A 14,932-nucleotide genomic window follows, 5' to 3' on the forward strand; every position below is an offset into this window, starting at 1 on the left:
GAGTTTAGGGGGTTGGACTCTTGGTTTCGAGTCCCTACATGCTGACTGGGTGGGGAGAGCGCTCCGCGTTTGGCTGGGGGTGCCTGGGGCCCCGCATGGGGCCGTGGGAACAGAGCCACCCGTGGAGGGAAGGGAAAAGAAGGGAGTGGGGCAGTAGAGAGGAGCGTGGAGCTGAGTGGCCAGGGGCTGCTGGCCTCCCTCTTCCGCTGACCCTCCTGAGGGCAGGGAGTTGGATTGGAGGGGTGGGAAACTAGGAGCCTGATTCAGAGCCCACGTCTTCTCCCCCTCTTCCCGCAAAGGGAGGGTGCCCAGTTTGCTGGTGCCCGTGCTGGCAGGACCAGTTTAGGAGTGACCAGACAAGGTATGTGGAAATGGGTTGTGGAGTTCCAGAAAGCTCTTGAGCAAAGCTGACCTCCAGGTCACTCAGTTGCCTTAACCGGCTGCCCTTGGCTGGCAGAGCATTTAGCACTTAACCTTGTGGCTTCCCTGCTGGTGGACCACAGTCGTGGGCCCTAATGTGGCCCCCTCTTGCTGCCTTCTAGCCAGGGCCTCCCCTTGGCCTGGGCTGAGGCCTGGATTCTGGATTCCAGCCTTCTTCAGGAAGCCCTTCTGGGTGTACAACATGGTCAGTCATCATGCTAGGTTAACTCACCAAGCCTGGGAATAATGAAAACTCACATTCACGTCGGACCTGGTAGTTTACATATGGCTTTTATATACGTCTGTCATCTGAGCCTCACAATTCTTTCAGGTACTGTTTTTATGCTCACTTTACAGATAGGAAACCTAAGGTTCAAAGAAATGACATGACTGGCTCAGAGCCGTAAGCTGGTAAATAGTAGAGCCAGGGGTCTGGTGTCAGACCTTGTTCTTCCAAATCCTGAGGCTTAGATCACATTACTTTTTGGCATTGCTGATAACGTAAAAATGGGGTTATTCCTCCCCATACAGTAAAAAGAAATAAAATAAAAGCCGGTAGGTGAGCTAATAGTTGATTTTAACCGTTTGATGCCTGGAGTTCCTACGCTTGGGGCCAGGTCTCAGTTTATTGCTCTAAATCAAAACAATCCCCGTGAATGCCCAATGAGGCTCTCAAATTGAGAAGTTGATTTTCGTCAGAGTAAATGAAGAATATTATTATATTTTACACGTCAATAAATCAATGTAGCCCTAATTTTGCCACGCAGGAAATCAATTCTGGCCTTTCTAAACCATCAAAGATGTTATGAACAAAGTAATTTCACAAATTATGGCAAGTAACACATTTATTGATGACTGCAGTTTAGGAATTGAGAATCTGTGAGCACCGTAATATAATATGGTGCACTGGCGTGAGCTGAGTGAAACACAGATTATGTGGTGAAACTGTAATGCATCATTTGCTATTAGTGGACTAGTAATAATTACCAGTTTCAAAGCTGCTCTTTCGATGTAATCTTTAGTCTCAATCGTAACAGCCCCTCTCATTGACATTATGATTACACTAGCTGCCCTCATGATCTAGAATATCTAGTTGATAGGATACTAAAATGCCATAGTGAAAACTGTATGTTGTGTGCTCATCATAAGATGAAATGGCATCTTCTCTGACCTGATGTATGAGAGGGGAGGGTAACAGCATAGCGTGAACATATACTATAAAGTGATCACATCAACTGGCTCTGAAAACAGAATTTTAGGAAGGTTCAGAGCAGCAAAATAAGACAGACTTTTCTCGTTTAAGTCTTTTGGAGAGGATACAGGTGCGCTCCCTGACGCAGTGCTATATAACTTTAGCACGCACCAGTCGCCATCCCATTCACGGTGCATGCGAAACCGGCATTGCTAATTATGGGTCCAGTCCTGGGATTCAATAGAGTATTACAAGCTAAGATACAATTTTAAGGCATTTGGACTGATGAAAGTGTTAAGGACTTGTTTCAGCTGACAAATCTCCTTTTTACTTACCCAATTCAGATTGTCAGGCTAAATGTATGATAATAACACAGAGTCCTAGGGAGGCAAAGGAGAAAGCCACGGAGGGTCACATTAGTTGGAACCAGATAGTTTTTTTCCTGCCTATTTAGGACCCCAGTCATTGTTCAACAACAACAAAAAATTTATGAAAATACTCCCAATGATGCTTTTTATTTCCCTTTGAAGAGAGGAGGAAAACAAAAATAGGCAGATAATGTGATCCTAATGTCAGCATTTTCTTTCAAAATCTTTCTGCCTTTTTTTTTTTTTCTCCCTCTACATTAGGCAAATGTTGGAAACCTAATTTTGGTATCTTATCATCTAATCTTGTTAAAGAGATTTACCCAGGAGTGGGATACATTGAGGGAGATTATAAATGCATTGTAAAGTAAATTACAAGGTCAGGGCAGGGAGTCCATTATTCAGACAAGTGCTTGAGCAAGCGGGCTTGTTTTGGAATGCAAGTGTTTGGGGCTCCTGAGAAGACCCTGCCAGCTTTTCTTTCTGACTTGCTAAATGGAGGAATCATAATTGATTACTTCCTCATTCCCACTCTTTAGCTCCATGGTGGATTTTTTGCTTTTAAAAAAAGTTACTGACATATACTAGCTGGGGGCCTTAAGCGACTCGTCTAGTCCCCCTTTTAAAAAGACAGGCTAAAGTTTATTTCTCATTTGTGTTTTACACACTGTCTTTTTTGGAATCCCTGGGAAGTTAACTATTTTTCTCCTCCTTCTCCTTTGGCCACCAACATTTGTGCCCTTTTTAATGCTGTAGTTGACTGGTAAACTGTTAGTTACTCCCTTGGTGTATATATATATATTTAAATTTAGCTATCTCCAAAAATGAATGATTGTGAAGTCAAGTTGGCCCCTCTTTGCCAAAGTGGCATTTACCACTCTCGGGTTCTTTTCAGCGAGAGAGAAATAATGTGACTTAAGCAGGGCCCCTCTCCAGACGGCTTGGCTACTGGCCAAAGAGTTGACTAGCTGAACTGTATCTTTCTGTTTCTTTCTCAACTGGAGCTGAGGCTCAGCCGAGGGCGCAGGATGTTGTATAATTTGGTTCGCGTTGTTAGCCTCTCAAAATAATGAGGAGGAGGATAGTGTAGCATTTCTCAGCCTGCTGCCCGTCATGGTGCTGGCTGCTTTAACTGTTCTTAAACTAGGATGCTGTGTCTGCTTAAGTTGGCACCAGCCACTCCTCCTAACTTCTCCAGACTTGCATTTGTTTGACTGGGGGACAACTCCTAAAGATTCGATATGGCCTGTTGGTTAAATCCGAATTAAATTTCTCTTTTGAGATTTTTTGCACCATCCCTTGAGATAAAAATGGGAGTCCCTGTTGGGTGTTGTGGGACCAGGATTGGGACTCACTGATCCTCACGCCAGCTGGGATGTGAGAAGGTTGCTAGTTTCTCTTCCTGGAATTATTTTATGAGTATCTTCTCATTTTTAACAATATCAACAATTAGTGTGTTTCAGGCTAAGATTAAAAGCATCTCTAGGGCCATAGAGAATTGTAATGAGTTGACCTTCTCTTTTTTGATGTCTCTATGAAATGATTGCCTCTTTAGAAAGTTCACCTGCCACCCAGGGGAGAATAGAACGATGGGATTTAGGAAGCAGAGAAGTTTCCCTTAGGTTACCTTGTCCAAGTCCCTCACTTAACAAATGAGGAAATGGAGGCACAGAGATGAAGTCGCTTGCCCCAAACCACAGCTGGTGAAACAAAGATGTTTGCTGAGTTTCCCTAGAATGTAGGGATCCTCATTCTTAAGCTTGTCTTGGTCCAGATTTTTCTGCTTTGGAGATTGGATTTAAAATTCTTAGAACTGAATGAAATGGCAGAAAGACTGACTGGACAGCTATTTATTGGGCACCAATATGTGCCTGGCACCAGATGTGCCAGGCACCAATGTAGGCACGGGCAATAATAGGTCAGTTAGGGTTTAGGCCTGTGGGGTTGAGGGCTGGGGGGCAGGGAAGGCAGGAGGTGAATCATAAAGAAGCAGTTGCTAACGCCCTCCTCTGTGATTAAACATTGATGTTGGTATTGTATTATTTTGCAGGTAAAGATGAGCCCAGCAGCTACACATGTACAACTTGCAAACAGCCATTCACCAGTGCATGGTTTCTCTTGCAACACGCACAGAACACTCACGGATTAAGAATCTACTTAGAAAGCGAACACGGAAGTCCCCTGACCCCGCGGGTTGGTATCCCTTCAGGACTAGGTGCAGAATGTCCTTCCCAGCCACCTCTCCATGGGATTCATATTGCAGACAATAACCCCTTTAACCTGCTAAGAATACCAGGATCAGTATCGAGAGAGGCTTCCGGCCTGGCAGAAGGGCGCTTTCCACCCACTCCCCCCCTGTTTAGTCCACCACCGAGACATCACTTGGACCCCCACCGCATAGAGCGCCTGGGGGCAGAAGAGATGGCCCTGGCCACCCATCACCCGAGTGCCTTTGACAGGGTGCTGCGGTTGAATCCAATGGCTATGGAGCCTCCCGCCATGGATTTCTCTAGGAGACTTAGAGAGCTGGCAGGGAACACGTCTAGCCCACCGCTGTCCCCAGGCCGGCCCAGCCCTATGCAAAGGTTACTGCAACCATTCCAGCCAGGTAGCAAGCCGCCCTTCCTGGCGACGCCCCCCCTCCCTCCTCTGCAATCTGCCCCTCCTCCCTCCCAGCCCCCGGTCAAGTCCAAGTCATGCGAGTTCTGCGGCAAGACGTTCAAATTTCAGAGCAACCTCGTGGTGCACCGGCGCAGCCACACGGGCGAGAAGCCCTACAAGTGCAACCTGTGCGACCACGCGTGCACGCAGGCCAGCAAGCTGAAGCGCCACATGAAGACGCACATGCACAAGTCGTCCCCTATGACGGTCAAGTCTGACGACGGCCTCTCCACCGCCAGCTCCCCGGAACCCGGCACCAGCGACCTGGTGGGCAGCGCCAGCAGCGCGCTCAAGTCTGTGGTGGCCAAGTTCAAGAGCGAGAACGACCCCAACCTGATCCCGGAGAATGGGGACGAGGAGGAAGAGGAGGACGACGAGGAAGAGGAAGAAGAGGAGGAAGAGGAGGAGGAGGAGCTGACGGAGAGCGAGAGGGTGGACTACGGCTTCGGGCTGAGCCTGGAGGCGGCGCGCCACCACGAGAACAGCTCGCGGGGCGCGGTGGTGGGCGTGGGCGACGAGGGCCGCGCCCTGCCTGATGTCATGCAGGGCATGGTGCTCAGCTCCATGCAGCACTTCAGCGAGGCCTTCCACCAGGTCCTGGGCGAGAAACATAAGCGCGGCCACCTGGCCGAGGCCGAGGGCCACAGGGACACTTGCGACGAAGACTCGGTGGCCGGCGAGTCGGACCGCATAGACGATGGCACTGTTAACGGCCGCGGCTGCTCCCCGGGTGAGTCGGCCTCGGGGGGCCTGTCCAAAAAGCTGCTGCTGGGCAGCCCCAGCTCGCTGAGCCCCTTCTCCAAGCGCATCAAGCTCGAGAAGGAGTTCGACTTGCCCCCGGCCGCGATGCCCAACACGGAGAACGTGTACTCGCAGTGGCTCGCTGGCTACGCGGCCTCCAGGCAGCTCAAAGATCCCTTCCTTAGCTTCGGAGACTCCAGACAATCGCCTTTCGCCTCCTCGTCGGAGCACTCCTCGGAGAACGGGAGCTTGCGCTTCTCCACGCCGCCCGGGGAGCTGGACGGAGGGATCTCGGGGCGCAGCGGCACGGGAAGTGGAGGGAGCACGCCCCATATTAGTGGTCCGGGCCCGGGCAGGCCCAGCTCAAAAGAGGGCAGACGCAGCGACACTTGTGAGTACTGTGGGAAAGTCTTCAAGAACTGTAGCAATCTCACTGTCCACAGGAGAAGCCACACGGGCGAAAGGCCTTATAAATGCGAGCTGTGCAACTATGCCTGTGCCCAGAGTAGCAAGCTCACCAGGCACATGAAAACGCATGGCCAGGTGGGGAAGGACGTTTACAAATGTGAAATTTGTAAGATGCCTTTTAGCGTGTACAGTACCCTGGAGAAACACATGAAAAAATGGCACAGTGATCGAGTGTTGAATAATGATATAAAAACTGAATAGAGGTATATTAATACCCCTCCCTCACTCCCACCTGACACTTCCTTTTTTCACCACCACCCCTCCCCCATCGCCCTCCAGCCCCACCCCCCCGTAGGATTTTTTTCTAGTCCCATGTGATTAAACAAACAAACAAACAGAAGTAACGGAAGCTAAGAATATGAGAGTGCTTGTCACCAGCACACCTGTTTTTTTTTTCTTTTTCTTTTTTCTTTTTCTTTTTTTCCTTTATGTTCTCACCGTTTGAATGCATGATCTGTATGGGGCAATACTGTTGCATTTTACGCAAACTTTGAGCCTTTCTCTTGTGCAATAATTTACATGTTGTGTATGTTTTTTTTTTTTAAACTTAGACAGCATGTATGGTATGTTATGGCTATTTTAAATTGTCCCCGATTCGTTGCTGAGCAAACATGTTGCTGTTTCCAGTTCCGTTCTGAGAGAAAAAGAGAGAGAGAGAGAAAAAGACCATGCTGCATACATTCTGTAATACATATCATGTACAGTTTTATTTTATAACGTGAGGAGGAAAAACAGTCTTTGGGTTAACCCTCTATAGACAGAATAGACAGCACTGAAACAAAATCTCTATGAGCTAAATGTCTGTCTCTAAAGGGTTAAATGTATCAATTGGAGAGGAAAAAAAGGCCTTGAATTGACAAATTAACAGAAAAACAAAACAAGCTTATTCTATCATTTGGTTTTAAAATATGAGTGCCTTGGATCTATTAAAACCACGTTGATGGTTCTTTCTACTTGTTATAAACTTGTAGCTTAATTCAGCATTGGGTGAGGTAAGAAACCTTAGGACCTAGCATATAATTCTATATTGTATTTCTCACAACAATGGCTACCTAAAAATATGACCCATTATGTCCTAGTTAATCATCATTTTCCCTTTAGTTTTAATCTTATAAGCAAAACTGATTATACCAGTATAAACGCTATTTTGCTCCTGGTGAGAGCTTAAAAGAAATGGGCTGTTTTGCCCAAAGTTTTATTTTTTTTAAATGATTAAATTGAATGTGAAACGTGCAAAAGCCCTGGAATACAATTAAATGCGTTAGTAAGGAATTCATTTTATGAAGATAACTTGTTTTAAATAATGTCTGTCAAAAAAAATTCTGGCACCAAAAGAAATAGATCCAGATCTACTTGGTTGTCAAAGGGACAATCAAATGATAAACTTTAAGACCTCGTAGACCATATTAAAAAGAAGAGACTGACAATAAGGTTTGACAGAGGGTAACAGGAAAAAAAAAATGTGATCTTTTAGCACAATGTGGTACTATTTGCCATTTTAAACTAGAACAGGTGTATAAGCTAATACTGACACAATGATGATTAACTATGAATTCTTAAGACTTGTGTTTAAATGTGACATTCTTAAAAAAGAAGAGAAAGAATTTTAAGAGTAGCAGTATATATGTCTGTGCTCCCTAAAAGTTGTACTTCATTTCTTTTCCATACACTGTGTGCTATTTGTGTTAACATGGAAGAGGATTCATTGTTTTTATTTTATTTTTTTAATTTTTTCTTTTTTATTAAGCTAGCATCTGCCCCAGTTGGTGTTCAAATAGCACTTGACTCTGCCTGTAATATCTGTATCTTTTCTCTAATCAGAGATACAGAGGTTGAGTATAAAATAAACCTGCTCAGATAGGACAATTAAGTGCACTGTACAATTTTCCCAGTTTACAGGTCTATACTTAAGGGAAAAGTTGCAAGAATGCTGAAAAAAAAAATTGAACACAATCTCATTGATGAACATTTAAAAAAAAAAAAAAACTAAAAAAAACCTTTGCCAGCCATTTACTTGACTAATGAGCTTACTTACTCGGACTCAACATTGCAAGCGCTGTGAATGGAAAACAGAATACACTTAACATAGAAATGAATGATTGCTTTCGCTTCTACAGTGCAAGGATTTTTTTGTACAAAACTTTTTTAAATATAAATGTTAAGAAAAAAATTTTTTTAAAAAACACTTCATTATGTTTAGGGGGGAACTGCATTTTAGGGTTCCATTGTCTTGGTGGTGTTACAAGACTTGTTATCCATTTAAAAATGGTAGTGGAAATTCTATGCCTTGGATACACACCGCTCTTCAGGTTGTAAAAAAACATACATTGGGGAAAGGTTTAAGATTATATAGTACTTAAATATAGGAAAATGCACACTCATGTTGATTCCTATGCTAAAACACATTTATGGTCTTTTTTCTGTATTTCTAGAATGGTATTTGAATTAAATGTTCATCTAGTGTTAGGCACTATAGTATTTATATTGAAGCTTGTATTTTTAACTGTTGCTTGTTCTCTTAAAAGGTATCAATGTACCTTTTTTGGTAGTGGAAAAAAAAAAAGACAGGCTGCCACAGTATATTTTTTTAATTTGGCAGGATAATATAGTGCAAATTATTTGTATGCTTCAAAAAACAAAAAGAGACAAACAAAAAAGTGTGACATTGTACAGATGAGAAGCCATATAATGGCGGTTTGGGGGAGCCTGCTAGAATGTCACACGGATGGCTGTCATAGGGGTTGTACATATCCTTTTTTGTTCCTTTTTCCTGCTGCCATACTGTATGCAGTACTGCAAGCTAATAACGTTGGTTTGTTATGTAGTGTGCTTTTTGTCCCTTTCCTTCTATCACCCTACATTCCAGCATCTTACCTTCATACGCAGTAAAAGAAAGAAAGAAAAAAAAGGAAAAAAAAAACAAAAACAATGTTTTGCAGTTTTTTTCATTGCCAAAAACTAAATGGTGCTTTATATTTAGATTGGAGAGAATTTCATATGCAAAGCATATTAAAGAGAAAGCCCGCTTTAGTCAATACTTTTTTGTAAATGGCAATGCAGAATATTTTGTTATTGGCCTTTTCTATTCCTGTAATGAAAGCTGTTTGTCGTAACTTGAAATTTTATCTTTTACTATGGGAGTCACTATTTATTATTGCTTACGTGCCCTGTTCAAAACAGAGGCACCTAATTTGATCTTTTATTTTTCTTTGTTTTTATTTTTTTTTATTTGGATGACCAAAGGTCATTACAACCTGGCTTTTTATTGTATTTGTTTCTGGTCTTTGTTAAGTTCTATTGGAAAAACCACTGTCTGTGTTTTTTTGGCAGTTGTCTGCATTAACCTGTTCATACACCCATTTTGTCCCTTTATTGAAAAAAATAAAAAAAATTAAAGTACACAACGTAAGCTTCTTGTGTCCTCATTTGACACACTCTGTAAATTACTTTCAAGAAAATAACAGGTTTTAAGAGAAGGCCAGTCAGTCTTTTTCAGGATTATTTCTATGGGCATTTTGATGCGTGTATTATACCCTAAGGTGTATATATACTCTACTCTATTAATATAGACATATCTCAAAACATGGAAATAGTTTTTAGATTTTATAGTTCTAGAATAATTTTCAAGAAATGGAAAGTGTTTTCAGTCTGATGTTAAAAACTTTCCCTTCATCTCTTAACGATAATCTATTCAGATATAAATGAAAAATTTACTGGTAATAGCATCTTAAACTTTTATTTCCTTTGGATTTTTTGCTGTTCTTGTTGTCTGAAAGTTCTTTTCTATTCTCCCTTCCCTGCCCTATCTTAGAACATAATGTAAAAAATCAGCTCTTTCGTTTCCATATGAGTCTTTCTTCATACCAAAAATAACCCCACCCTCCCCATAAAAATCCAGAAACAAAAGCATCAGGTTAACAGAGAGAGAGAGAGAAGTAACCAGTAGTTTAGCCAGATGTGGCAAGAATCTCTGGAATCAGCCACTGATTTCCTGAGATGGATGGTGGTTTGCCTTGTGCTTCTGAGGTCCTAGGGACCAGAGATGGGACAGATCTTTTAGGTGTTTTTATAGTGTGTTCCTGGCTGATAGCAAATGGCCGGGGGCGGGGGAGGGAATACCCTTCAGTGATCTTTTGCCCAACCAACAGATTTATGAAATGAAACATAGTCTTTGGAAAGCAGGTTAGGTCCCTTATAAAAACCCCTCCTTAGAAATCTGTGTTGTCAGTTTTACAAATACTGCATGCTGCAGCATCTATTTGCTTTATTAAAACACATACTTCTGTGATACTGTCTCCCTGTTCCCAGTGTAGATGAATGGTTACAACGTTGTTCTTCTTTTTGTAAAAACCAAAACAAAAGCTGTTCTGTTGTCTTGTGGTAGCATTTTTGTTGCTTAGGTCTTATGCCCTGGTGCCTGTGAGGTGGCCTTTTCATGTAATGCCTTTTATCTGAGGCAAGAATAGTTTTATCCTTTTAAAATACACAGAAAGTAGGTATATTTTTTTAAAGCCAGTTTGGGTGGGAAGCAGGGAGTGAAGGCAGAGAGGAATCCCATACGAGAGGATTTGGGGCTGGGTATAGGAGCTGGGATGAGATGGACGTATTTTGCAGGACTTGGTAATTGGCAGTGAACTGAGAGGCGATATTTGTGTTTTGAATTAGGTTACTTCACAACTGAATCCAGAATACTATGCAAGGTAGAAATATTCCCCAGGGCCATGCCAGTTTTAGATGTGGTGACTTCTGCTCCACCATATCAAATGTCCATAAAACTGATGTGTGTCCCCTATTACTCTTTTATTAGGAGCTATGAGTGCAGCTGTGCAGGTTTTGTATACAGTGTTCGTTTTAATTTTTCAGTATATGATGCTCTTAGCATAATTAGGTTTTGTATCCTGACAGACAGAATTAATGGTGGATACTGTATACTTACTTGTATGTTCAAATTTCTTAAATGGGGAATGGGGAGGGGTGCAAGCATCTGGTGATAAATCACGGATTATGTTTGATTTACATGGTCCCAAAGTTAAATAAATTTACCGGGAGACACGTTCTTCAGGGTACTTAGTCTTCTGACTTATTGAAGCCCTCTCATAAAATCTTATTTCTGAAGCTGAGTGAACAATAGGAGCCTGAAAACCTAGGCAACAGGAATATAACTTAAAAATGGCACCTGTATCCGGAACCCCAAAATTAAAAATCTTAATGCAAAATAACAAAAAACATTTCCAACTGAGGATAAATTCATGATATTTTTTTTAAATGAGGAAATACGAAGGATATTAACGTTTTTCAGAATTCTCCAGTTTATGTGATACCCCTGATGTGTTGATGCAATGTCCTCTACATACGTGAACTCTTAACGCTTAAATGTTCCCTTCTATCTTCATTTGGAGAACAACTTAATAAACAGGAGGACAGCAAATACTACTTCTCACAGATTTTAACTTAGAAACCCTTCCAGTGCATGGACTACCTCTATCCTGAGACCGTTTCCCATCTTCTCTTTGTTTAGGACCTACAAAAGGACTGAAGCCAATACATTTTAAAGGTGGCTGAGAAGTGGGGTGAACACTTGGTTCTTCATTTGTACCAGCCTTGGCAGGAAGTGTGAAATAGTTGAATTTTTCCCAGGGCCTTCTGTGATAGAACTGTTTATTTAAATACCATTTTTGTATATGTAATGAGTACGTACTGTATATGTTCATAATGCTTGAAGTGAGAATTTGAAAGGAAGTGGCAGTGGGGGTCAGATATCATTTCATTTGGAGCAATAAGGAAATGAGGTGGTTTATTCGCAGACACTAAGTTTGTTAAAAGGTACTGGGATATTTCAGGCTTTCCTGAGAAGGAGTTGAGGAGCCTCAGGCCCCATCCTGTCCTGCTTTGAACACTTTACTCTCAGAGCATGAGGGAGGAAATACGGTGTTTTCTTTTTTTTTTTTTTTTAAACCTCTTTCGCCCTCTGTACGCACACACAAACATGATTTCTTATGACTGTGTTGTAGTCGTGTGTTCTTCATTATGATTCTGTTACTCCATTGTTCCCGGGCCTGGTGTGTTCAAGAATGTACCCATCCCATTCTCTTTTCTTTTTTCAGACAACTTCCCATTAAAAAAAAAAAAAAAAAGAAAGAAAGAAAGAAAAAGAAATGTGGGAGTTTTGCCAGTGTGAGGATGGGATTGGCAGTGTTCTTTAAACCTGCTTGGAAAAATGTTCTTTAAAAGACTGTTAACTTTTTAAAAAGGCATGAGGCATTTAGCAAATTTTCCTAAGTGTCTCCTAAGGCCCTGCAGCTTTCCCAATTAAGAATAAATGAACCCATGTTTAGAGAAATGGACATCAGGACACATAGCCAGAATTGGGATTATGTACATTTATTTCAGGGCTGCTATAGCTGCAAATGGTAGACATGGGTTGTTGGGTGTGCGCTTTTGCTTGCTGTCATCTTGTTATCCCATTAGCCCTCTGTTTCATTTAGTACAACACATGGCCAGTGAATCAGCCTTTAGGGGGATGGGTCTGTTTCTCTCTCTCTCTCTGTTTCCCAGTGTCATCTATGGTCATGGGATGCAATTAATTCCTCCCTTTCAAACGGGAAAGGAGACCAGTTCAGTTCACGTGGGTCATTGTACTTAAGAACTGAAACTTGCCTGAACACAACTCCAATGGTTGATCCAAATACTGTTTTTTCTTTCTGTAAAGTGGCAAAGACTACTTAAAGGGAGCGGATATCAGGTCCTTGTGATTCAGCAGAAAAGGCAAATTAAACGATTTCCCCCAAGTCAATCCTCTAACGCAGCATCCACTCCCCCACCCCCAAACCCATAGGGGGTTGTGCTGTGCTTTTCAATAACGGTGAGCGGGGTACATGCCCAGGCTGTATTTTGTCTGTTAGGGTTTTCAGTACTGGTAGCAGGTCGGACAAAGGGGTTTGATGGGGTTATCAGCTAGAGGGGCCTCAACGACAGTGACAGGGCTGGACTGGGAACGGGGTTCCCCAGAACCCACCTGGACACAGGAGGCCCCTCAGTCCAGGTCTCCACTGCGCAGGGGGAATTCGGGAGAGCAGCTGAGCTCCAGACCCTGGGCCTCCTGCGGCGCCAAGTCGGGGAAGAGGAGGCCCCAGGCCCCTGCTTCGGGTCGCCATGGCAACGAGCCCTGGAATGCCACAGTGGTAGCCCTCTTCCTCGGCACATCCGGACTCCCAGTTCTGCTGCTTCAAGTCAATGTACACAGCAAGGGAGGAACCCCGGAGGAAAATAACCACTCCCTTCTTCCCTTCACCATTGCCTTTCCCCCTTACCAAAAAGAAAAAAAGGAAAAGAAAACTGCATGTTTGAAAGAAACTACAGGCAGTTTTTGGTGCAATTTGGGAGCAACTATTTTGGGTTTCTGGTTTCCTCTTCAGAGATTTGTTCGCCTCTTGTAAATCGTTGGCTGCTTTGACGTTGAACTTGATGACATTTCATGTTTTCGTTGTGCTGCTTTTACATCAATTTTGAGTTTCTGTTTCTTTATAATTTTATTATTATTTTAAGGAAATGTCCCCCTGCCCCCCTCCCTCCCCTGTTCTCCTCAACCAAAGGACTGTTTCCTACTCAGTTTTCTCAGTCATAAGGGAAAGTGTTTCCTTCCAGGTGTGTCCCCAGTTTATTAGGACTATCATATGAGCGGGTAGCGGGTCTGGGTCCCTGGCGGGGGAAGGCAGGGAGGGAGGCATGGGAAAGGCACTCAGAGGTCAGAGATGTGGGGGGAGGGGACTGAGTTTGAAATCATGTTTAAGATGCCAGTGGCTCAACCTGTGGTGGATTTAAGTTATAGTTTTAAAAAGCTAGTTAGAGAACAGAAAATCACTGGGCCAAGTCACACCTGTACTTTTTTTTTCCCCTCCTCTGTCTCCAACCTCTTTCTAGGTTCTTCACACACCCCCATTCGGCGTAGTACCCAGAGAGCTCAAGATGTGTGGCAGTTTTCGGATGGAAGCTCGAGAGCCCTTAAGTTCTGAGAAAATTTGAAGCCCCCAGGGGCGGGGTGGACGCGAGCCGCCCAGTCGACATCTGCGTGGTCTGTCATCCTGCTAGTTTGTGATGTTTTCTGACAGTAGCCTCCAAGAAGCCGTTGTGCGAAGACAGAGTCCTGCAGAGTCCTTCCTGCCCGGGCCTGCAGTGCCATTTTATTTATATTTTTTAATAAAAAGTAAAAACAAAAAAACAGACCCACATTGGAACAGTGAATCAGTCCCATTACAGAGGGCCCCTGGACCATCGCTGTCCTGAGCGGCGTCCTGGCCCTTTTAAAAACCAGCCAACCTAATTACCCGTATTGTGGAAATGAGCATGAGACCCCCAACCCCTTGTTTCTATACATTCTATGTTGTCTTTTAAAAAGTGTGCTTAACATTGACACAATAAATGTTGGAGCTTTAGGTGGTGTTTGCTTGTTCTTTAATTATTAATGCTTATAAGACAATGCCGCTGCTTATGACTTTGTATTTCTGTACCCGTTTCCTGCAGACGTCCATTGGGTGGGTAGGAGGAACGGATTTGAGGAATGGGTAGGAGGTGTAGGAGGGGAAAGAGGTTACTGCTTATCAGATGGCATAAATTTTCAAGGAGAATCAAAATGCAAAACTTGGGAATAAATCATAGCAATATCATAATTAATGTAGTAGTAGTGTTGGTGTTTATTAATGCTGAAGTGTGGTTTTCCTAACTGTCTGACTTATAATTTGCATACCATTAAATAATGCATAATATGGCATGCTGAATTCTGTTTTTCAAATATATGCTTTTGGTGGCTACCAAGCAGGATTTGAATTTGTCTTTTAATTTAGCTCAAGAAAGATAACGTCACTGGGTTAGTGGTAAATCCCAAAGAAGGTGATAAATGTCAATAGTGGCTTATTAAATATTCTAATTTTAGGTTCCCAAACCTTTAGCAAATATATCTTAATACAGACAAACAAACACACATAAAACTTCTTTATTACTTACATTACTTGTATCAGGAAATTTGGGGCAGATTTTATATGGCAGGGGAGGGAACTGTGGGAGGAAGGAGGTTCACATCAGAACACAC

General features: G+C 42.9%; 1 protein-coding gene across 6 annotated transcripts in view; it reads left to right on the forward strand.

Annotated features, from left to right (window-relative positions):
• The window catches only part of BCL11A (BAF chromatin remodeling complex subunit BCL11A), a 100,834-nt gene extending 86,251 nt beyond the window's left edge, over positions 1 to 14,583 (forward strand). For 2 of the 6 annotated variants that reach the window (XM_027621648.2, XM_027621646.2), the window contains 2 exons: positions 4,028 to 5,922; positions 13,768 to 14,583. In XM_027621648.2, coding sequence (XP_027477449.1) covers positions 4,028 to 5,922; positions 13,768 to 13,869 — 1,997 coding nt within the window. In that variant the 3' untranslated portion in view covers positions 13,870 to 14,583. Of the gene's footprint in view, positions 1 to 4,027; positions 11,301 to 13,767 lie in introns of those variants that run through there. The other 4 variants (XM_027621649.2, XM_027621650.2, XM_027621647.2 and 1 more) reach the window with 4 other exon arrangements.
• Positions 14,584 to 14,932: the final 349 nt, after the last annotated feature.

This window comes from Zalophus californianus, chromosome 8 (genome assembly GCF_009762305.2).
Source record: "Zalophus californianus isolate mZalCal1 chromosome 8, mZalCal1.pri.v2, whole genome shotgun sequence".
Classification (NCBI taxonomy): Eukaryota; Metazoa; Chordata; class Mammalia; order Carnivora; family Otariidae; genus Zalophus; species Zalophus californianus.